Consider the following 26,286-nt stretch of genomic DNA (forward strand, 5'->3'; position numbering starts at 1 on the left):
AGCACTGTCCACCAGCTGTGTAACACTACCACAGCACTGTCCACCAACTGTGTAACACTACCACAGCACTGCCCACCAGCTATTTAACACAACCACAGCACTGTCCACCAACTGTGTAACACTACCACAGCACTGCCCACCAGCTGTGTAACACAACCACAGCACTGTCCACCAACAGTGTAACACTACCACAGCACTGTCCACCAACTGTGTAACACTACCACAGCACTGCCCACCAACTGTGTAACAATACCACAGCACTGTCCACCAGCCGTGTAACACTACCACAGCAATGCCCAACAACTGTGTAACACTACCACAGCACTGCCCACCACCTGTGTAACACAACCACAGCACTGTCCACCAACAGTGTAACACTACCACAGCACTGCCCATCAAATGTGTAACACCACCACAGCACTGCCCACCAGCTGTGTAACACAACCACAACACTGTCCACCAACTGTGTAACACAAACACAGCATTGTCCACCAACTGTGTAACACTACCACAGCAATGCCCACCAACTGTGTAACACTACCATAGCACTGTCCACCAACTGTGTAACACTACCACAGCACTGTCCACCAACTGTGTAACAATACCACAGCACTGCCCACCAGCCGTGTAACACTACCATAGCACTGTCCACCAACTGTGTAACACTACCACAGGACTGTCCACCAACAGTGTAACACTACCACAGCACTGTCCACCAACTGTGAAACTCTACCACAGCATTGCCCACCAACTGTGTAACACTACCACAGGACTGTCCACCAACTGTGTAACACTACCACAGGACTGTCCACCAACAGAGTAACACTACCACAGCACTGTCCACCAACTGTGTAATACTACCACAGAAATGTCCACCAACTGTGTAACACTACCATAGCACTGTCCACCAACTGTGTAACTCTACCACAACAATGCCCACCAACTGTGTAACACTACCACAGCAGTGCCCACCAGCTGTGTAACACAACCACAGCACTGTCCACCAACAGTGTAACACTACCACAGCACTGTCCACCAACTGTGTAACACTACCACAGCACTGCCCACCAGCTGTGTAACAATACAACAGCACTGCCCACCTGCCGTGTAACAATACCACAGCACTGCCCACCAGCCGTGTAACAATACCACAGCACTGCCCACCAGCCGTGTAACAATATCAGAGCACTGTCCACCAACTGAGTAAAACAACCACAGCACTGTCCACCAACTGTGTAACAGTACAACAGCAGGGCCCACCAACTGTGTAACACTACCACAGGAGTGTCCACCAACTATGTAACAGTACCACAGCACTGTACACCAGCTGTGTAACACTACCACACCACTGCCCACCAACTGTGTTACACTACCACAGCACTGACCACCAGTTGTGTAACACTACCACAGCAATGCCAACCAGCTGTGTAACACTACCACAGCACTGCCCACCAACTGTGTAACACTACCACAGCACTGTCCTCCAACTGTATAACACTACCACAGCACTGCCCACCAGCTGTGTAACAATACCACAGCACTGCCCACCAGCCGTGTAACACTACTACAGCACTGCCCAACAACAGTGCAACAATACCACAGCACTGCCCACCAGCTGTGTAACACTACCACAGCACTGTCCACCAACTGTGTAACACAACCACACCACTGTCCACCAACTGTGTAACACTACAACAGCAGTGCCCACCAACTGTGTAAAACTACCACAGGACTGTCAACCAACTGTGTAACACAACCACAGCACTGTCCACCAGCTGTGTAACACAACCACAGCACTGTCCACCAACTGTGTAACATAACCACAGCACTGTCCACCAACTGTGTAACACTATCACAGCACTGCCCACCAACTGTGTAACACTACCACAGGACTGTCCACCAACTCTGTAACACTACCACAGCACTGTCCACCAACTGTGTAACTCTACCACAGCACTGCCCACCAACTGTGTTACACTACCACAGCACTGACCACCAGCTGTGTAACACTAACACAGCAATGCCCACCAGCTGTGTAACACTACCACAGCACTGCCCACCAGCTGTGTAACACTACCACAGCACTGCCCACCAACTGTGTTACACTACCACAGCACTGACAACCAGCTGTGTAACAATAACACAGCAATGGCCACCAGCTGTGTAACACTACCACAGCACTGCCCACCAACTGTGTAACACTACCACAGCACTGTCCACCAACTGTGTAACACTACCACAGCACTGCCCACCAGCTGTGTAACAATACCACAGCACTGTCCACCAACTGTGTAACACTACCACAGCACTGTCCACCAACTGTGTAACACAACCACAGCACAGTCCACCAACTGTGTAACACTACCACAGCACTGCCCACCAACTGTGTAACACTACCACAGGACTTTCCACCAACTGTGTAACACTACCACAGCACTGTCCACCAACTGTGTAACACAACCACAGCACTGTCCACCAACTGTGTAACACAACCACAGCACTGTCCACCAACTTTGTAACACTACCACAGGACTGTCCACCAACAGTGTAACACTACCACATCACTGTCCACCAACTGTGTAAATCTACCACAGCATTGTCCACCAACTGTGTAACACTACCACAGGACTGTCCACCAACTGTGTACCACTACCAAAGGACTGTCCACCAACAGTGTAACACTACCACAGCACTGTACACCAACTGTGTAACTCTACCACAGCATTGTCCACCAACTGTGTAACACTACCACAGCAATGCCCACCAATTGTGTAACACAACCACAGCACTGTCCACCAACTGTGTAACACTACCACAGCACTGTCCACCAGCTGGGTAACACTGCCACAGCACTGTCCACCAACTGTGTAACACTACCACAGCACTGCCCACCAGCTATGTAACACAACCACAGCACTGTCCACCAACTGTGTAACACTACCACAGCACTGCCAACCAGCTGTGTAACACAACCACAGCACTGTCCACCAACAGTGTAACACTACCACAGCACTGTCCACCAACTGTGTAACACTACCACAGCACTGCCCACCAACTGTGTAACAATACCACAGCACTGTCCACCAGCCGTGTAACACTACCACAGCAATGCCCACCAACTGTGTAACACTACCACAGCAGTGCCCACCAGCTGTGTAACACAACCACAACACTGTCCACCAACAGTGTAACACTACCACAGCACTGCCCATCAAATGTGTAACACTACCACAGCACTGCCCACCAGCTGTGTAACACAACCACAACACTGTCCACCAACTGTGTAACACAAACACAGCACTGTCCACCAACTGTGTAACACTACCACAGCAATGCCCACCAACTGTGTAACACTACCATAGCACTGTCCACCATCTGTGTAACACTACCACAGCACTGTCCACCAACTGTGTAACAATACCACAGCACTGCCCACCAGCCGTGTAACACTACCATAGCACTGTCCACCAACTGTGTAACACTACCACAGCACTGTCCACCAACTGTGAAACTCTACCACAGCATTGCCCACCAACTGTGTAACACTACCACAGGACTGTCCACCAACTGTGTAACACTACCACAGGACTGTCCACCAACAGTGTAACACTACCACAGCACTGTCCACCAACTGTGAAACTCTACCACAGCATTGCCCACCAACTGTGTAACACTACCACAGGACTGTCCACCAACTGTGTAACACTACCACTGGACTGTCCACCAACAGTGTAACACTACCACAGCACTGTCCACCAACTGTGTAACTCTACCACAGCATTGCCCACCAACTGTGTAACACTACCACAGGACTGTCCACCAACTGTGTAACACTACCACAGCACTGTCCACCAACTGTGTAACTCTACCACAGCACTGCCCACCAACTGAGTTACACTACCACAGCACTGACCACCAGCTGTGTAACACTAACACAGCAATGCCCACCGGCTGTGTAACACTAACACAGCACTGCCCACCAGCTGTGTAACACTACCACAGCACTGCCCACCAACTGTGTTACACTACCACAGCACTGACCACCAGCTGTGTAACAATAACACAGCAATGGCCACCAGCTGTGTAACACTACCACAGCACTGCCCACCAACTGTGTAACACTACCACAGGACTGTCCACCAACTGTCTAACACTACCACAGCACTGTCCACCAACTGTGTAACACAACCACAGCACTGTCCACCAACTGTGTAACACAACCACAGCACTGTCCACCAACTGTGTAACAAAACAACAGCAAAGCCCACCAACTGTGTAACGCTACCATAGCACTGTCCACCAACTGTGTAACACTACCACAGCAGTATCCAACAACTGTGTAACAATACCACAGCACTGCACACCAGCCGTGTAACACTACCATAGCACTGTCCACCAACTTTGTAACACTACCACAGGACTGTCCACCAACAGTGTAACACTACCACATCACTGTCCACCAACTGTGTAAATCTACCACAGCATTGTCCACCAACTGTGTAACACTACCACAGGACTGTCCACCAACTGTGTACCACTACCAAAGGACTGTCCACCAACAGTGTAACACTACCACAGCACTATCCACCAACTTTGTAACACTACCACAGGACTGTCCACCAACAGTGTAACACTACCACATCACTGTCCACCAACTGTGTAAATCTACCACAGCATTGCCACCAACTGTGTAAGACTACCACAGGACTGTCCACCAACTGTGTAACACTACCACAGCACTGTCCACCAAATGTGTAACACTACCACAGCACTGACCACCAGCTGTGTAACACTAACACAGCAATGCCCACCGGCTGTGTAACACTAACACAGCACTGCCCACCAGCTGTGTAACACTACCACAGCACTGCCCACCAACTGTGTTACACTACCACAGCACTGACCACCAGCTGTGTAACAATAACACAGCAATGGCCACCAGCTGTGTAACACTACCACAGCACTGCCCACCAACTGTGTAACACTACCACAGCACTGTCCACCAACTGTGTAACACTACCACAGCACTGCCCACCAGCTGTGTAACAATACCACAGCACTGTCCACCAACTGTGTAACACGTCCACAGCACTGTCCACCAACTGTGTAACACAACCACAGCACAGTCCACCAACTGTGTAACAATACCACAGCACTGTCCACCATCCGTGTAACACTACCACAGCAATGACCACCAACTGTGTAACACTACCACAGCACTGCCCACCAACTGTGTAACACTACCACAGCACTGCCCACCAGCTGTGTAACAATACCACAGCAGTGCCCACCATCCGTGTAACAATACCACAGCACTGCCCATCAGCCGTGTAACAATACCAGAGCACTGCCCACCAGCCGTGTAAAAATAGCACAGCACTGTCCACCAACTGTGTAACACTACAACAGCAGTGCCCACCAACTGTGTAAAACTACCACAGGAATGTCCACCAACTGTGTAACACAACCACAGCACTGTCCACCAGCTGTGTAACACAACCACAGCACTGTCCACCAACTGTGTAACACAACCACAGCACTGTCCACCAACTGTGTAACACTACCACAACACTGCCCACCAACTGTGTAACACTACCACAGTACTATTCACCAACTGTGTAACACTACCACAGCACTGCCCACCAGTTGTGTAACAATACCACAGCACTGTCCACCAACTGTGTAACACTACCACAGCACTGCCCACCAGCTGTGTAACACTATCACAGCACTGTCCACCAACTGTGTAACACTACCACAGCACTGCCCACCATTTGTGTAACAATACCACAGCACTGCCCACCAGCCGTGTAACACTACCACAGCACTGCCCAACAACAGTGTAACAATACCACAGCACTGCCCACCAGCCGTGCAACACTACCATAGCACTGTCCACCAACTGTGTAACACTACCACAACACTGCCCACCAACTGTGTAACACTACCACAGCACTGTCCACCAGCTGTGTAACACTAACACAGCAATGCCCACCAGCTGTGTAACACTAACACAGCACTGCCCACCAGCTGTGTAACACTACCACAGCACTGCCCACCAACTGTGTTACACTACCACAGCAGTGACCACCAGCTGTGTACCAATAACACAGCAATGCCCACCAGCTGTGTAACACTACCACAGCACTGACCACCAACTGTGTAACACTACCACAGCACTGTCCACCAACTGTGTAACACTACCACAGCACTGCCAACCAGCTGTGTAACAATACCACAGCACTTTCCACCAACTGTTTAACACAACCACAGCACTGTTCACCAACTGTGTAACACTACAAAAGCACTGCCCACCAACTGTGTAAAACTACCTCAGGACTGTCCACCAACTGTGTAACACAACCACAGCACTGTCCACCAAATGTGTAACGCAACCACAGCACTGTCCACCAACTGTGTAACACAACCACAGCACAGTCCACCAACTGTGTAACACTACCACAGCACTGCCCACCAACTGTGTAACACTACCACAGGACTGTCCACCAACTGTGTAACACTACCACAGCACTGTCCACCAACTGTGTAACACAACCACAGCACTGTCCACCAACTGTGTAACACAGCACAGCACTGTCCACCAACTGTGTAACAAAACAACAGCAATGCCCACCAACTGTATAACACTACCATAGCACTGTCCACCAACTGTGTAACACTACCACAGCAGTATCCACCAACTGTGTAACAATACCACAGCACTGCCCACCAGCCGTGTAACACTACCATAGCACTGTCCACCAACTTTGTAACACTACCACATCAATGTCCACCAACTGTGTAAATCTACCACAGCATTGTCCACCAACTGTGTAACACTACCACAGGACTGTCCACCAACTGTGTACCACTACCAAAGGACTGTCCACCAACAGTGTAAAACTACCACAGCACTGTACACCAACTGTGTAACTCTACCACAGCATTGTCCACCAACTGTGTAACACTACCACAGGACTGTGCACCAACTGTGTAACACTACCACAGCAATGCCCACCAATTGTGTAACACTACCACAGCACTGTCCACCAACTGTGTAACACTACCACAGCACTGTCCACCAGCTGGGTAAGACTGCCACAGCACTGTCCACCAACTGTGTAACACTACCACAGCACTGCCCACCAGCTGTGTAACACAACCACAGCACTGTCCACCAACTGTGTAACACTACCACAGCACTGCCTGGCAGCTGTGTAACACTACCACAGCACTGTCCACCAACAGTGTAACACTACCACAGCACTGTCCACCAACTGTGTAACACTACCACAGCACTGCCCACCAACTGTGTAATAATACCACAGCACTGTCCACCAGCCGTGTAACACTACCACAGCAATGCCCACCAACTGTGTAACACTACCACAGCACTGCCCTCCAACTGTGTAACACTACCACAGCACTGCCCACCAGCTGTGTAACAATACCACAGCAGTGCCCACCAGCCGTGTAACAATACCACAGCAGTGCCCACCAGCCGTGTAACAATTCCACAGCACTGCCCACCAGCCGTGTAACAATACCACAGCACTGCCCACCAGCCGTGTAACAATAGCACAGCACTGTCCACCAACTGTGTAACACTACAACAGCAGTGCCCACCAACTGTGTAAAACTACCACAGGACTGTCCACCAACTGTGTAACACAACCATCGCACTGTCCACCAACTGTGTAACACAACCACAGCACTGTCCACCAACTGTGTAACACTACCACAACACTGCCCACCAACTGTGTAACACTACCACAGTACTGACCACCAACTGTGTAACACTACCACAGCACTGTCCACCAGCTGTGTAACACTACCACAGCACAGCCCACCAACTATGTTACATTACCACAACAATGCCAACCAGCTGTGTAACACTACCACAGCACTGCCCACCAGCTGTGTAACAATACCACAGCACTGTCCACCAACTGTGTAACACTACCACAGCACTGCCCACCAGCTGCGTAACAATACCACAGCAGTGCCCACCAGCCATGTAACAATACCACAGCACTGCCCACCAGCCGTGTAACAATACCAGAGCACTGCCCACCAGCCGTGTAACAATACCACAGCACTGCCCACCAGCCGTGTAACAATATCAGAGCACTGTCCACCAACTGAGTAAAACAACCACAGCACTGTCCACCAACTGTGTAACACTACCACAGGACTGTCCACCAACTGTGTAACACAACCACAGCACTGTCCACCAGCTGTGTAACATAACCACAGCACTGTCCACCAACTGTGTAACACATCCACAGCACTGTCCACCAACTGTGTAACACTACCACAGCACTGCCCACCAACTGTGTAACACTACCACAGGAGTGTCCACCAACTATGTAACAGTACCACAGCACTGTACACCAGCTGTGTAACACTACCACACCACTGCCCACCAACTGTGTTACACTACCACAGCACTGACCACCAGTTGTGTAACACTACCACAGCAATGCCAACCAGCTGTGTAACACTACCACAGCACTGCCCACCAACTGTGTAACACTACCACAGCACTGTCCACCAACTGTATAACACAACCAAAGCACTGCCCACCAGCTGTGTAACAATACCACAGCACTGCCCACCAGCCGTGTAACACTACCACAGCACTGCCCAACAACAGTGGAACAATACCACAGCACTGCCCACCAGCTGTGTAACACTACCACAGCAATGGCCACCAGCTGTGTAACACTACCACAGCACTGCCCACCAACTGTGTAACACTACCACAGCACTGTCCACCAACTGTGTAACACAACCACAGCACAGTCCACCAACTGTGTAACACTACCACAGCACTGCCCACCAACTGTGTAACACTACCACAGTACTGTCCACCAACTGTGTAACACTACCACAGCACTGCCCACCAACTGTTTAACAATACCACAGCACTGCCCACCAGCCGTGTAACACTACCATAGCACTGTCCACCAACTTTGTAACACTACCACAGGACTGTCCACAAACAGTGTAACACTACCACATCAATGTCCACCAACTGTGTAAATCTACCACAGCATTGTCCACCAACTGTGTAACACTACCACAGGACTGTCCACCAACTGTGTACCACTACCAAAGGACTGTCCACCAACAGTGTAAAACTACCACAGCACTGTACACCAACTGTGTAACTCTACCACAGCATTGTCCACCAACTGTGTAACACTACCACAGGACTGTGCACCAACTGTGTAACACTACCACAGCAATGCCCACCAATTGTGTAACACTACCACAGCACTGTCCACCAACTGTGTAACACTACCACAGCACTGTCCACCAGCTGGGTAAGACTCCCACAGCACTGTCCACCAACTGTGTAACACTACCACAGCACTGCCCACCAGCTGTGTAACACAACCACAGCACTGTCCACCAACTGTGTAACACTACCACAGCACTGCCCGGCAGCTGTGTAACACTACCACAGCACTGTCCACCAACAGTGTAACACTACCACAGCACTGTCCACCAACTGTGTAACACTACCACAGCACTGCCCACCAACTGTGTAACAATACCACAGCACTGTCCACCAGCCGTGTAACACTACCACAGCAATGCCCACCAACTGTGTAACACTACCACAGCACTGCCCACCAACTGTGTAACACTACCACAGCACTGCCCACCAGCTGTGTAACAATACCACAGCAGTGCCCACCAGCCGTGTAACAATACCACAGCACTGCCCACCAGCCGTGTAACAATACCACAGCACTGCCCACCAGCCGTGTAACAATAGCACAGCACTGTCCACCAACTGTGTAACACTACAACAGCAGTGCCCACCAACTGTGTAAAACTACCACAGGACTGTCCACCAACTGTGTAACACAACCATCGCACTGTCCACCAACTGTGTAACACAACCACAGCACTGTCCACCAACTGTGTAACACTACCACAACACTGCCCACCAACTGTGTAACACTACCACAGTACTGACCACCAACTGTGTAACACTACCACAGCACTGTCCACCAGCTGTGTAACACTACCACAGCACAGCCCACCAACTATGTTACATTACCACAACAATGCCAACCAGCTGTGTAACACTACCACAGCACTGCCCACCAGCTGTGTAACAATACCACAGCACTGTCCACCAACTGTGTAACACTACCACAGCACTGCCCACCAGCCGTGTAACAATACCACAGCAGTGCCCACCAGCCATGTAACAATACCACAGCACTGCCCACCAGCCGTGTAACAATACCAGAGCACTGCCCACCAGCCGTGTAACAATACCACAGCACTGCCCACCAGCCGTGTAACAATATCAGAGCACTGTCCACCAACTGAGTAAAACAACCACAGCACTGTCCACCAACTGTGTAACACTACCACAGGACTGTCCACCAACTGTGTAACACAACCACAGCACTGTCCACCAGCTGTGTAACACTACCACAGCACTGCCCACCAGCTGTGTAACAATACCACAGCACTGTCCACCAACTGTGTAACACTACCACAGCACTGCCCACCAGCCGTGTAACAATACCACAGCAGTGCCCACCAGCCATGTAACAATACCACAGCACTGCCCACCAGCCGTGTAACAATACCAGAGCACTGCCCACCAGCCGTGTAACAATACCACAGCACTGCCCACCAGCCGTGTAACAATATCAGAGCACTGTCCACCAACTGAGTAAAACAACCACAGCACTGTCCACCAACTGTGTAACACTACCACAGGACTGTCCACCAACTGTGTAACACAACCACAGCACTGTCCACCAGCTGTGTAACATAACCACAGCACTGTCCACCAACTGTGTAACACATCCACAGCACTGTCCACCAACTGTGTAACACTACCACAGCACTGTCCACCAACTGTGTAACACTACCACAGCACTGCCCACCAACTGTTTAACAATACCACAGCACTGCCCACCAGCCGTGTAACACTACCATAGCACTGTCCACCAACTTTGTAACACTACCACAGGACTGTCCACAAACAGTGTAACACTACCACATCAATGTCCACCAACTGTGTAAATCTACCACAGCATTGTCCACCAACTGTGTAACACTACCACAGGACTGTCCACCAACTGTGTACCACTACCAAAGGACTGTCCACCAACAGTGTAAAACTACCACAGCACTGTACACCAACTGTGTAACTCTACCACAGCATTGTCCACCAACTGTGTAACACTACCACAGGACTGTGCACCAACTGTGTAACACTACCACAGCAATGCCCACCAATTGTGTAACACTACCACAGCACTGTCCACCAACTGTGTAACACTACCACAGCACTGTCCACCAGCTGGGTAAGACTCCCACAGCACTGTCCACCAACTGTGTAACACTACCACAGCACTGCCCACCAGCTGTGTAACACAACCACAGCACTGTCCACCAACTGTGTAACACTACCACAGCACTGCCCGGCAGCTGTGTAACACTACCACAGCACTGTCCACCAACAGTGTAACACTACCACAGCACTGTCCACCAACTGTGTAACACTACCACAGCACTGCCCACCAACTGTGTAACAATACCACAGCACTGTCCACCAGCCGTGTAACACTACCACAGCAATGCCCACCAACTGTGTAACACTACCACAGCACTGCCCACCAACTGTGTAACACTACCACAGCACTGCCCACCAGCTGTGTAACAATACCACAGCAGTGCCCACCAGCCGTGTAACAATACCACAGCACTGCCCACCAGCCGTGTAACAATACCACAGCACTGCCCACCAGCCGTGTAACAATAGCACAGCACTGTCCACCAACTGTGTAACACTACAACAGCAGTGCCCACCAACTGTGTAAAACTACCACAGGACTGTCCACCAACTGTGTAACACAACCATCGCACTGTCCACCAACTGTGTAACACAACCACAGCACTGTCCACCAACTGTGTAACACTACCACAACACTGCCCACCAACTGTGTAACACTACCACAGTACTGACCACCAACTGTGTAACACTACCACAGCACTGTCCACCAGCTGTGTAACACTACCACAGCACAGCCCACCAACTATGTTACATTACCACAACAATGCCAACCAGCTGTGTAACACTACCACAGCACTGCCCACCAGCTGTGTAACAATACCACAGCACTGTCCACCAACTGTGTAACACTACCACAGCACTGCCCACCAGCCGTGTAACAATACCACAGCAGTGCCCACCAGCCATGTAACAATACCACAGCACTGCCCACCAGCCGTGTAACAATACCAGAGCACTGCCCACCAGCCGTGTAACAATACCACAGCACTGCCCACCAGCCGTGTAACAATATCAGAGCACTGTCCACCAACTGAGTAAAACAACCACAGCACTGTCCACCAACTGTGTAACACTACCACAGGACTGTCCACCAACTGTGTAACACAACCACAGCACTGTCCACCAGCTGTGTAACATAACCACAGCACTGTCCACCAACTGTGTAACACATCCACAGCACTGTCCACCAACTGTGTAACACTACCACAGCACTGCCCACCAACTGTGTAACACTACCACAGGAGTGTCCACCAACTATGTAACAGTACCACAGCACTGTACACCAGCTGTGTAACACTACCACACCACTGCCCACCAACTGTGTTACACTACCACAGCACTGACCACCAGTTGTGTAACACTACCACAGCAATGCCAACCAGCTGTGTAACACTACCACAGCACTGCCCACCAACTGTGTAACACTACCACAGCACTGTCCACCAACTGTATAACACTACCAAAGCACTGCCCACCAGCTGTGTAACAATACCACAGCACTGCCCACCAGCCGTGTAACACTACCACAGCACTGCCCAACAACAGTGGAACAATACCACAGCACTGCCCACCAGCTGTGTAACACTACCACAGCAATGGCCACCAGCTGTGTAACAATACCACAGCACTGCCCACCAACTGTGTAACACTACCACAGCACTGTCCACCAACTGTGTAACACAACCACAGCACAGTCCACCAACTGTGTAACACGACCACAGCACTGCCCACCAACTGTGTAACACTACCACAGGACTGTCCACCAACTGTGTAACACTACCACAGCACTGTCCACCAACTGTGTAACACAACCACAGCACTGTCCACCAACTGTGTAACACAACCACAGCACTGTCCACCAACTGTGTAACAAAACAACAGCAATGCCCACCAACTGTGTAACGCTACCATAGCACTGTCCACCAACTGTGTAACACTACCACAGCAGTATCCACCAACTGTGTAACAATACCACAGCACTGCACACCAGCCGTGTAACACTACCATAGCACTGTCCACCAACTTTGTAACACTACCACAGGACTGTCCACCAACAGTGTAACACTACCACATCACTGTCCACCAACTGTGTAAATCTACCACAGCATTGTCCACCAACTGTGTAACACTACCACAGGACTGTCCACCAACTGTGTACCACTACCAAAGGACTGTCCACCAACAGTGTAACACTACCACAGCACTGTCCACCAACTTTGTAACACTACCACAGGACTGTCCACCAACAGTGTAACACTACCACATCACTGTCCACCAACAGTGTAACACTACCACATCACTGTCCACCAACTGTGTAAATCTACAACAGCATTGCCACCAACTGTGTAACACTACCACAGGACTGTCCACCAACTGTGTAACACTACCACAGCACTGTCCACCAAATGTGTAACACTACCACAGCACTGACCACCAGCTGTGTAACACTAACACAGTAATGCCCACCGGCTGTGTAACACTAACACAGCACTGCCCACCAGCTGTGTAACACTACCACAGCACTGCCCACCAACTGTGTTACACTACCACAGCACTGACCACCAGCTGTGTAACAATAACACAGCAATGGCCACCAGCTGTGTAACACTGCCACAGCACTGCCCACCAACTGTGTAACACTACCACAGCACTGTCCACCAACTGTGTAACACTACCACAGCAGTGCCCACCAGCTGTGTAACAATACCACAGCACTGTCCACCAACTGTGTAACACTACCACAGCACTGTCCACCAACTGTGTAACACAACCACAGCACAGTCCACCAACTGTGTAACACTACCACAGCACTGCCCACCAACTTTGTAACACTACCACAGGACTGTCCACCAACTGTGTAACACTACCACAGCACAGTCCACCAACTGTGTAACACTACCACAGCACTGCCCACCAACTTTGTAACACTACCACAGGACTGTCCACCAACTGTGTAACACTACCACAGCACTGTCCACCAACTGTGTAACACTACCACAGCAGTGCCCACCAGCTGTGTAACAATACCACAGCACTGTCCACCAACTGTGTAACACTACCACAGCACTGTCCACCAACTGTGTAACACAACCACAGCACAGTCCACCAACTGTGTAACACTACCACAGCACTGCCCACCAACTTTGTAACACTACCACAGGACTGTCCACCAACTGTGTAACACTACCACAGCACTTTCCACCAACTGTTTAACACAACCACAGCACTGTTCATCAACTGTGTAACACTACAAAAGCACTGCCCACCAACTGTGTAAAACTACCTCAGGACTGTCCACCAACTGTGTAACACAACCACAGCACTGTCCACCAAATGTGTAACACAACCACAGCACTGTCCACCAACTGTGTAACTCAACCACAGCACAGTCCACCAACTGTGTAACACTACCACAGCACTGCCCACCAACTGTGTAACACTACCACAGGACTGTCCACCAACTGTGTAACACTACCACAGCACTGTCCACCAACTGTGTAACACAACCACAGCACTGTCCACCAACTGTGTAACACAGCACAGCACTGTCCACCAACTGTGTAACAAAACAACAGCAATGCCCACCAACTGTATAACACTACCATAGCACTGTCCACCAACTGTGTAACACTACCACAGCAGTATCCACCAACTGTGTAACAATACCACAGCACTGCCCACCAGCCGTGTAACACTACCATAGCACTGTCCACCAACTTTGTAACACTACCACAGGACTGTCCACCAACAGTGTAACACTACCACATCAATGTCCACCAACTGTGTAAATCTACCACAGCATTGTCCACCAACTGTGTAACACTACCAAAGGACTGTCCACCAACAGTGTAAAACTACCACAGCACTGTACACCAACTGTGTAACTCTACCACAGCATTGCCAACCAACTGTGTAACACTACCACAGGACTGTGCACCAACTGTGTAACACTACCACAGCAATGCCCACCAATTGTGTAACACTACCACAGCAATGTCCACCAACTGTGTAACACTACCACAGCACTGTCCACCAGCTGGGTAAGACTGCCACAGCACTGTCCACCAACTGTGTAACACTACCACAGCACTGCCCACCAGCTGTGTAACACAACCACAGCACTGTCCACCAACTGTGTAACACTACCACAGCACTGCCCGGCAGCTGTGTAACACTACCACAGCACTGTCCACCAACAGTGTAACACTACCACAGCACTGTCCACCAACTGTGTAACACTACCACAGCACTGCCCACCAACTGTGTAACAATACCACAGCACTGTCCACCAGCCGTGTAACACTACCACAGCAATGCCCACCAACTGTGTAACACTACCACAGCACTGCCCACCAACTGTGTAACACTACCACAGCACTGCCCACCAGCTGTGTAACAATACCACAGCACTGCCCACCAGCTGTGTAACAATACCACAGCAGTGCCCACCAGCCGTGTAACAATACCACAGCACTGCCCACCAGCCGTGTAACAATACCACAGCACTGCCCACCAGCCGTGTAACAATAGCACAGCACTGTCCACCAACTGTGTAACACTACAACAGCAGTGCCCACCAACTGTGTAAAACTACCACAGGACTGTCCACCAACTGTGTAACACAACCATCGCACTGTCCACCAACTGTGTAACACAACCACAGCACTGTCCACCAACTGTGTAACACTACCACAACACTGCCCACCAACTGTGTAACACTACCACAGTACTGACCACCAACTGTGTAACACTACCACAGCACTGTCCACCAGCTGTGTAACACTACCACAGCACAGCCCACCAACTATGTTACATTACCACAACAATGCCAACCAGCTGTGTAACACTACCACAGCACTGCCCACCAGCTGTGTAACAATACCATAGCACTGTCCACCAACTGTGTAACACTACCACAGCACTGCCCACCAGCTGTGTAACAATACCACAGCAGTGCCCACCAGCCATGTAACAATATCACAGCACTGCCCACCAGCCGTGTAACAATACCAGAGCACTGCCCACCAGCCGTGTAACAATACCACAGCACTGCCCACCAGCCGTGTAACAATATCAGAGCACTGTCCACCAACTGAGTAAAACAACCACAGCACTGTCCACCAACTGTGTAACAGTACAACAGCAGGGCCCACCAACTGTGTAAAACTACCACAGGACTGTCCACCAACTGTGTAACACAACCACAGCACTGTCCACCAGCTGTGTAACATAACCACAGCACTGTCCACCAACTGTGTAACACTCCCACAGCACTGTCCACCAACTGTGTAACACTACCACAGCACTGTCCACCAACTGTGTAACACTACCACAGCACTGCCCACCAACTGTGTAACACTACCACAGGAGTGTCCACCAACTATGTAACAGTACCACAGCACTGTACACCAGCTGTGTAACACTACCACACCACTGCCCACCAACTGTGTTACACTACCACAGCACTGACCACCAGTTGTGTAACACTACCACAGCAATGCCAACCAGCTGTGTAACACTACCACATCACTGCCCACCAACTGTGTAACACTACCACAGCACTGTCCACCAACTGTATAACACTACCAAAGCACTGCCCACCAGCTGTGTAACAATACCACAGCACTGTCCACCAACTGTGTAACACTACCACAGCACTGCCCACCAACTGTGTAACACAACCACAGCACAGTCCACCAACTGTGTAACACTACCACAGCACTGCCCACCAACTGTGTAACACTACCACAGGACTGTCCACCAACTGTGTAACACTACCACAGCACTGTCCACCAACTGTGTAACACAACCACAGCACTGTCCACCAACTGAGTAACACAACCACAGCACTGTCCAACAACTGTGTAACAAAACAACAGCAATGCCCACCAACTGTGTAACGCTACCATAGCACTGTCCACCAACTGTGTAACACTACCACAGCAGTATCCACCAACTGTGTAACAATACCACAGCACTGTCCACCAACTGTGTAACACTACCACAGGACTGTCCACCAACAGTGTAACACTACCACATCACTGTCCACCAACAGTGTAACACTACCACATCACTGTCCACCAACTGTATAAATCTACCACAGCATTGCCACCAACTGTGTAACACTACCACAGGACTGTCCACCAACTGTGTAACACTACCACAGCACTGTCCACCAAATGTGTAACACTACCACAGCACTGACCACCAGCTGTGTAACACTAACACAGTAATGCCCACCGGCTGTGTAACACTAACACAGCACTGCCCACCAGCTGTGTAACACTACCACAGCACTGCCCACCAACTGTGTTACACTACCACAGCACTGACCACCAGCTGTGTAACAATAACACAGCAATGGCCACCAGCTGTGTAACACTACCACAGCACTGCCCACCAACTGTGTAACACTACCACAGCACTGTCCACCAACTGTGTAACACTACCACAGCAGTGCCCACCAGCTGTGTAACAATACCACAGCACTGTCCACCAACTGTGTAACACTACCACAGCACTGTCCACCAACTGTGTAACACAACCACAGCACAGTCCACCAACTGTGTAACACTACCACAGCACTGCCCACCAACTTTGTAACACTACCACAGGACTGTCCACCAACTGTCTAACACTACCACAGCACTGTCCACCAACTGTGTAACACAACCACAGCACTGTCCACCAACTGTGTAACACAACCACAGCACTGTCCACCAACTGTGTAACAAAACAACAGCAATGCCCACCAACTGTGTAACGCTACCATAGCACTGTCCACCAACTTTATAACACTACCACAGCAGTATCCACCAACTGTGTAACAATACCACAGCACTGCACACCAGCCGTGTAACACTACCATAGCACTGTCCACCAACTTTGTAACACTACCACAGGACTGTCCACCAACAGTGTAACACTACCACATCACTGTCCACCAACTGTGTAAATCTACCACAGCATTGTCCACCAACTGTGTAACACTACCACAGGACTGTCCACCAACTGTGTACCACTACCAAAGGACTGTCCACCAACAGTGTAACACTACCACAGCACTGTACACCAACTGTGTAACACAACCACAGCACTGCCCACCAGCTGTGTAACACAACCACAGGACTGTCCACCAACTGTGTAACACAACCACAGCACTGCCCACCAACTGTGTGACACTACCACAGCAATGCCCACCAACTGTGTAACACTACCACAGGACTGTCCACCAGCTGTGTAACACTACCACAGCACTGCACACCAACGGTGTAACACAGCCACAGGACTGTCCACCAACTGTGTAACACTACCACAGCACTGCCCAACTACTCTGTAACACAACCACAGCACTGTCCACCAACTTTGTAACACTACCACAGCACTGCCCAACAACTGTGTAACACAAACACAAAACTGCCCACCAACAGTTTAACACAACCACAGCACTGCCCACCAGCTGTGTAACACAACCACAGGACTGTCCACCAACTGTTTAACAGAACCACAGCACTGTTCCCCAACTGTGTAACACAGCCACAGGACTGTCCACTAACTGTGTAACACTAGCACAGCACTGTCCACCAACTGTGTAACACTACCACAGCACTGCCCAACAACTGTTTAACACAACCACAACACTGCCCACCAACTGTGTAACACAACCACAGCACTGCCCACCAGCTGTGCAACACTACCATAGCACTGCCCACCAGCTGTGTAACACCACCACAGCAATGCCCACCAACTGTGTAACACTACCACAGCACTGCCCACCAGCTGTGTAACACTACCACATTACTGCCCACCAACTGTGTTACACTACCACAGGACTGTCCACCAACTGTTTAACACAACCGCAGCACTGTCCACCAGCTCTGTAACTCTACCACAGTACTGTCCACCAACTGTGTAACACAACCACAGCACTGCCCACTAGCTCTGTAACACAACCACAGGACTGTCCACCAACTGTGTAACACAACCACAGCACTGTCCACCAACTGTTTAACACAACCACAGCACTGTCCACCAACTGTGTAACACAACCACAGCACTGTCCACTAACTGTGTAACACTACCACAGCACTGTCCACCAACTGTGTAACACTACCACAGCACTGCCCAACAACTGTTTAACGCAACCACAACACTGCCCACCAACTGTGTAACACAACCACAGCACTGCCCACCAGCTGTGCAACACTACCACAGCACTGCCCACCAGCTGTGTAGCACCACCACAGCAATGCCCACCGACTGTGTAACACTACCACAGCACTGCCCACCAGCTGTGTAACACTACCACATTACTGCCCACCAACTGTGTTGCACTACCACAGGACTGTCCACCAACTGTTTAACACAACCACAGCACTGTCCACCAGCTGTGTAACTCTACCACAGCACTGTCCACCACCTGTGTAACACTACCACAGCACTGCGCACCAGCTGTGTAACACTACCACATTACTGCCCACCAACTGTGTTACACTACCACAGGACTGTCCACCAACTGTTTAACACAACCGCAGCACTGTCCACCAGCTCTGTAACTCTACCACAGAACTGTCCACCAACTGTGTAACACAACCACAGAACTGTCCACCAACTGTGTAACACAACCACAGCACTGTCCACCAGCTGTGTAACACTACCACAGCACTGTCCACCAATTGTGTTACACTACCACAGCACTGACCACCAACAGTATAACGCAACCACAGCACTGCCCACCAACTGTGTAACACTACCACAGCACTGCCCACCAATGGTGTAACACTACCACAGCACTGCCCACCAACTGTGTAACATAACCACAGCACTGCCCACCAACTATGTAACACTGCCACAGCACTGCCCACCAACTGTTTAACCCAACCACAGCACTGTCCACCAACTGTGTAACACTACCACAGCACTGCCCACCAACTGTGTAACACTACCACAGCACTGCCCACCAACTTTGTAACACAACCAGAGCACTGCCCACCAACTGTGTATCACAACCACAGCACTGCCCACCAACTGTGTAACACTATCACAGCCCCTCTGACAGTGCAGCACTCCCTCAGTAGTGAACCTCTGACAGTGCAGCACTCCCTCAGCACTGACCTTCTGACAGTGCAGCACTCCCTCAGCACTCACCCTCCGACAGTGCAGCACTCCCTCAGTACTGACCCTCTGACAGTGCAGCACTCCCTTAGTACTGACCCTCTGACAGTGCAGCACTCCCTCAGTACTGACCTTCCGACAGTGCAGCACTCCCTCAGTACTGACCCTCTGACAGTGCAACACTCCCTCAGTACTGACCCTCCGACAGTGCAGCACTCCCTCATTACTGACCCTCTGACAGTGCAGCACTCCCTCAGTACTGACCCTCCGACAGTGCAGCACTCCCTCAGTACTTACCTTCCGACAGTGCAGCACTCCCTCAGTACTGACCCTCTGACAGTGCAGCACTCCCTCAGTACTGACCCTCTGACAGTGCAGCATTCCCTCAGTACTGACCCTCCGACATTGCAGCACTCCCTCAGTACTGACCCTCTGACAGTGCAGCACTCCCTCAGTACTGACCCTGTGACAGTGCAGCATTCCCTTTCAGTACTGACCCTCTGACAGTGCAGCACTCCCTCAGTACTGACCCTCTTATAGTTTAGCACTCCCTCAGTACTGACCCTCTTACAGTGCAGCATTCCCTTTCAGTACTGACCCTCTGATAGTGCAGCACTCCCTCAGTACTGACCCTCCGACAGTGCAGCACTCCCTCAGTACTTACCTTCCGACAGTGCAGCACTCCCTCAGTACTGACCCTCTGACAGTGCAGCACTCCCTCAGTACTGACCCTCTGACAGTGCAGCATTCCCTCAGTACTGACCCTCCGACATTGCAGCACTCCCTCAGTACTGACCCTCTGACAGTGCAGCACTCCCTCAGTACTGACCCTCTGACAGTGCAGCATTCCCTTTCAGTACTGACCCTCTGACAGTGCAGCACTCCCTCAGTACTGACCCTCTTATAGTTTAGCAGTCCCTCAGTACTGACCCTCTTACAGTGCAGCATTCCCTTTCAGTACTGACCCTCTGATAGTGCAGCACTCCCTCAGTACTGACCCTCTGACAGTGCAGCACTCCCTCAGTACTTACCTTCCGACAGTGCAGCACTCCCTCAGTACTGACCCTCTGACAGTGCAGCACTCCCTCAGTACTGACCCTCTGACAGTGCAGCACTCCCTCAGTACTGACCCTCTGACAGTGCAGCACTCCCTCAGTACTGACCCTCTGACAGTGCAGCACTCCCTCAGTACTGACCCTCTGACAGTGCAGCATTCCCTTTCAGTACTGACCCTCTGACAGTGCAGCACTCCCTCAGTACTGACCCTCTTATAGTTTAGCACTCCCTCAGTACTGACCCTCTTACAGTGCAGCATTCCCTTTCAGTACTGACCCTCTGATAGTGCAGCACTCCCTCAGTACTGACCCTCTGACAGTGCAGCACTCCCTCAGTACTTACCTTCCGACAGTGCAGCACTCCCTCAGTACTGACCCTCTGACAGTGCAGCACTCCCTCACTAATCTACTGAGACTGTCAGCATTGCTTTGTCCTCAATTATTTGAAGTGGGACTTGAAGTTAGGAGCTGGCAGCGGCCAGGTTTACATTATTTGAGCAACAATTATTGAACTTAACTGTAAATATGAATTCACCCATCAAGGTTAGTGTTTTGGTCACCGGAGTGACATGTTCCCCCGCCCCATTTGCAACCAAAATTACCAACATTGTGAGCATTCCAGTGGTTATTTAACAGCTTCCCAGCATGGTCAATGAGATTGTGATTGTTTTACCTCAAACATATTTACCTTGTACCTTTATGTCCATTTCTGCTGTGCTGATGGTTTGATTTCTTGCTTGGATTTCACAATGATATTTCCCACCATCCTTCTGCTGCACCTTGCTGATGCTGAGAATGTAGCTGTTATATTTGGGATCTACTGAAGATAGAAATCGCTGAATCGGCTGTAGGCGCCTGTTTCTCACGATCCACTGCACATCAAAGTCTTCCACTCTGCCATTCACAAGGACACATTGCAATTGCACCGAGCTCCATGCTTGGACCCTAAGTTTCTTCGGACTCAGATTGGCCACTGGCTTCATTGTAATTCCTGAATCATTTAAAAATTAAAATACATCACTGGGATTTAACTGATCACCTGACAGGAGCTTAGGAGCGTAGGGGGCCGGGGGTATGGGGGGCGTGTGTGGACTGGAGGGGTAAGGGGTGTGGGGGGGTGGGGTGTGTGGGGGTGTTGGGGTTGGGGAAGGGGGTGGAGGGGTGGGGGAGGCGGGGATGGGTGTGGGGTGGGTTGGGGGTTGGGGGTAGGTGTGGGCGGGTCGGGTTGGCTGGGGGTTTGGGTGCCGTTGGGTGTGTGGGGGTGGGGTGGGTGTGGGGGGGTTGGGGTTGGGGGTGGGGGAGTTGGGCAAGGGTTGGTGTGGGTGGGGCTGGTGACAGGGTGTTTTGATGGTGGGGGTGGGGTGGGTTGGGGTTGGGGATAGGGGTGGGGGTGGGGGTGGGGACAGGGGGTGTGGGGGTGGGGTCATTATTTAAATTTTTTATAACTTTAAATATTCTGAGGATGACAGTCACTCATCAGGAACCCCACCCCCAAGGACGAGTCTGCTTTAGATATTGTGTGAACAGCAAGAGCGAGAAAGTTACTTGACCTTCTCCTTACCAACCTTACTTGTCACTCACACACACACTCACACACTCACAGACACACACTCACACTCAAAGACACACACACACACTCACACACACTCACACACACTCACACACACACTCACAGACACACACTCACACTCAAAGACACACACACACACACACACACACACACTCACACACACACTCACAGACACACACTCACACTCAAAGACACACACACACATACACTCTCAGACACACACACACACTCACCGACACACGCACACACTCACAGACACACACACACACACTCAGACACACACTCACAGACACACACACACTCACACACATACACACTCACAGGCACACACTCACACTCACAGACACACACACACTCAAAGACACACACACATACACTCACAGACACACACACACACTCACCGACACACGAACACACTCACAGACACACACACACTCAGACACACACTCACAGGCACACACGCACACACTCAGCACACTCAGACACACACTCACAGACACACACACACTCACGCACACACTCACAGGCACACACAGACACACACACACACTCAGACACACACTCAGACACACACACACACTTACAGACACCCACAGACACACACGCTCACAATCACAGACACATGCACACACTCAGACACACACACACACTCAGACACACACTCACAGATACACACGCACACACACACACACACACACACACACTCTTAAACACACAAACACAGCCTCACAGACACACACAGACACAGACTCACAGACACACTCACACTCACAGACACACACACACACTCACAGACTCTCAGACACACTCACACTCACAGACACACACACAAACGCACATACACACATGCACACACAGACATGCGTTTATAATAGTGTACACTGCAGGCCTAGCCAGTGACACCCACATCCCATGAATGAATTTGTAAAACATTGATCAGCAAGAGGATTCTCTATACAATAGCAAAGAAAGAAAGCTATAGCATTTATATAGCACCATAGGATGTCCAATTACTTCTCAAATGTAGTTGGAACATTAGGCAGCCAGTTGGTGCACAATAGGGTCTCACAAAGCAGTGAGATAAATGACCATGTCATCTAATTTAGTGAAGTTGCTTGAATTATCAGCCTAGATTGTACTTAAGCCTCCAGAGTGGGACTGGAGAGGAGTTAATAGTGGTCAATGTGGACTCAGAGGTGGGAAATCTTGCCTGACAGACCTCCCCAACCTCGTTCAGGAATTAACAATCCAAGTGGACTGGGTTATTGTTTGTTGGGTGTTTCTTGATGTCCAACATTGATTTGACAAAGTTCCACATGAAATGCTGTTAGCTAAGCCGAAAGCATTATGGATTCGGGATAACGCTTGGGAGATGTATAATACTGCAATGGAAATTCTCCAATACACTGTATAAACAGAATAGTTTAAACACATTGAACAGATCTCGGAATGAAGACTTGGGAGTGAATTCCACTTGTATATCACACGTTCCTGGGTGAAACTGGGTGAATTCACATTTTCATTGAACTAAAAACAGCTCAGCTCAGTTAACAAACTGAGAATCATACTCACCCACAGCCACACAGAAGGACAGGGTCACAGCTGGGAGCACTTTGTGCAACATTTCAGAGTAAAGGTCCTGTTACTCTAGCCTCTGTAATGTGTCTTAACAAATAACAGAGGAAGCAAGTGTTAATGTTCCTTACATCATTACAAGAAGAGGAAGGAGCCAATAAAGGGAAGATTAATTCTCTCACACACCCAGTGGTTTTACTGAAGTGTCAAACTTCAATCAAAAGGCTGTGGCTGATCTAAAATTGGGAGAAAGGAAATTAGTCAGTGTCCATGTTGTTCATAACTAACATCAATCCTGTTGTGAACGTCACAGAATCACAGAATCACTCAGTGCAGAAGAGGCCCTTCGGCCCATCGAGTCTGCACCGACACGTGAGAAACACCTGACCTACCTACCTAAACCCATTTACCAGCACTTGGCCCATAGCCTTGAATGTTATGAAGTGCCAAGTGCTCATCCAGGTACTTTTTAAAGGATGTGAGGCAACCCACCTCCACCACCCTCCCAGGCAGCGCATTCCAGACCGTCACCAACCTCTGGGTAAAAAGGTTTTTCCTCACATCCCCCCTAAACCTCCTGCCCCTCACCTTGAACTTATGCCCCCTTGTGACTGACCCTTCAACTAAGGGGAACAGCTGCTCCCTATCCACCCTATCCATGCCCCTCATAATCTTGTACACCTCGATCAGGTCGCCCTTCAGTCTTCTCTGCTCCAACGAAAACAACCCAAGTCTATCTAACCTCTCTTCATAACTTAAATGTTTCATCCCTTCCTGGGGATAAAGCTGGATAGGATTGTTCTCAGTGATGTTGGTTACTAACGGATTTGTCACTGGGTTCCTGGACTAGCCGAGGGGATGGGGACAGGGCCTATTCCCTCTCATACTGGACTCCTGGACTAGCCGAGGGGATGGTGACAGGGCCTATTCCCTCTCATACTGGACTCGTGCCTCTGCAGGACAATTTCTCATTGACCAGGCTACATATCTTGACTCCAGCCTCACTCCTCAGTGAGAGGGAGGATTTTATTTTACTGGCTTTGAGCTGCCAGTCACTGCAGAGCAACTCATGGTTCAATAGGTGACCACACACCTTCCGTGATGAGGGTTTCACTTACACTGCCTTCCAGGAAGGGTCCAATGTGCATTTTTAATGAGCTGCAGGAGTTCCTCAGGGTTAGTGTCCTCGACACAACCATCTTCAGCTGCTTCATTGATGACCTTCACCCCATCATAAGGTCAGAAATGAGGCTATCCACTGATGATTGCACAACGTTCAGCACCATTCAGAACTCCTTGTGTTGATATGCAACAAGATCTGCACAACATTCAGGATTGGGCTGGTGAGTGACATCCGACTGTGATGGGATACTCCACACTTTCCTGGATGAGTGCAGCCCCAACACTCAAGAAGCTCAACACCACCCAGGACAAAGCAGCCCATTTGATTGGCATCCTATTCACCACCTTAAACATTCACTTCCTCCACCACCGACACACAGTAGCAGCAGTGAGTGTACCATCTACAAGATGCACTGCAGGAACTCACCAAGGCTCCTTAGGCAGCACCTTCCAAACCCACGACCACTACCATCTAGAAGGACAAGGACAGCAGACACATGGAGACACCACCACCT

General features: G+C 50.3%; 1 protein-coding gene across 1 annotated transcript in view; it reads right to left on the reverse strand.

Moving 5' to 3' along the window:
• The window catches only part of LOC121288972, a 93,132-nt gene extending 68,405 nt beyond the window's left edge, over nt 1–24,727 (reverse strand). Inside the window, exons 1-2 of the mRNA XM_041207837.1 lie at nt 24,647–24,727; nt 22,193–22,495 (exon numbers count right to left, since the gene is read on the reverse strand). Coding sequence (XP_041063771.1) covers nt 22,193–22,495; nt 24,647–24,698 — 355 coding nt within the window. The 5' untranslated portion in view covers nt 24,699–24,727. The remainder of the gene's footprint in view (nt 1–22,192; nt 22,496–24,646) is intronic.
• Nucleotides 24,728–26,286: the final 1,559 nt, after the last annotated feature.

Source organism: Carcharodon carcharias, chromosome 2 (genome assembly GCF_017639515.1).
Source record: "Carcharodon carcharias isolate sCarCar2 chromosome 2, sCarCar2.pri, whole genome shotgun sequence".
NCBI classification, from domain to species: Eukaryota; Metazoa; Chordata; class Chondrichthyes; order Lamniformes; family Lamnidae; genus Carcharodon; species Carcharodon carcharias.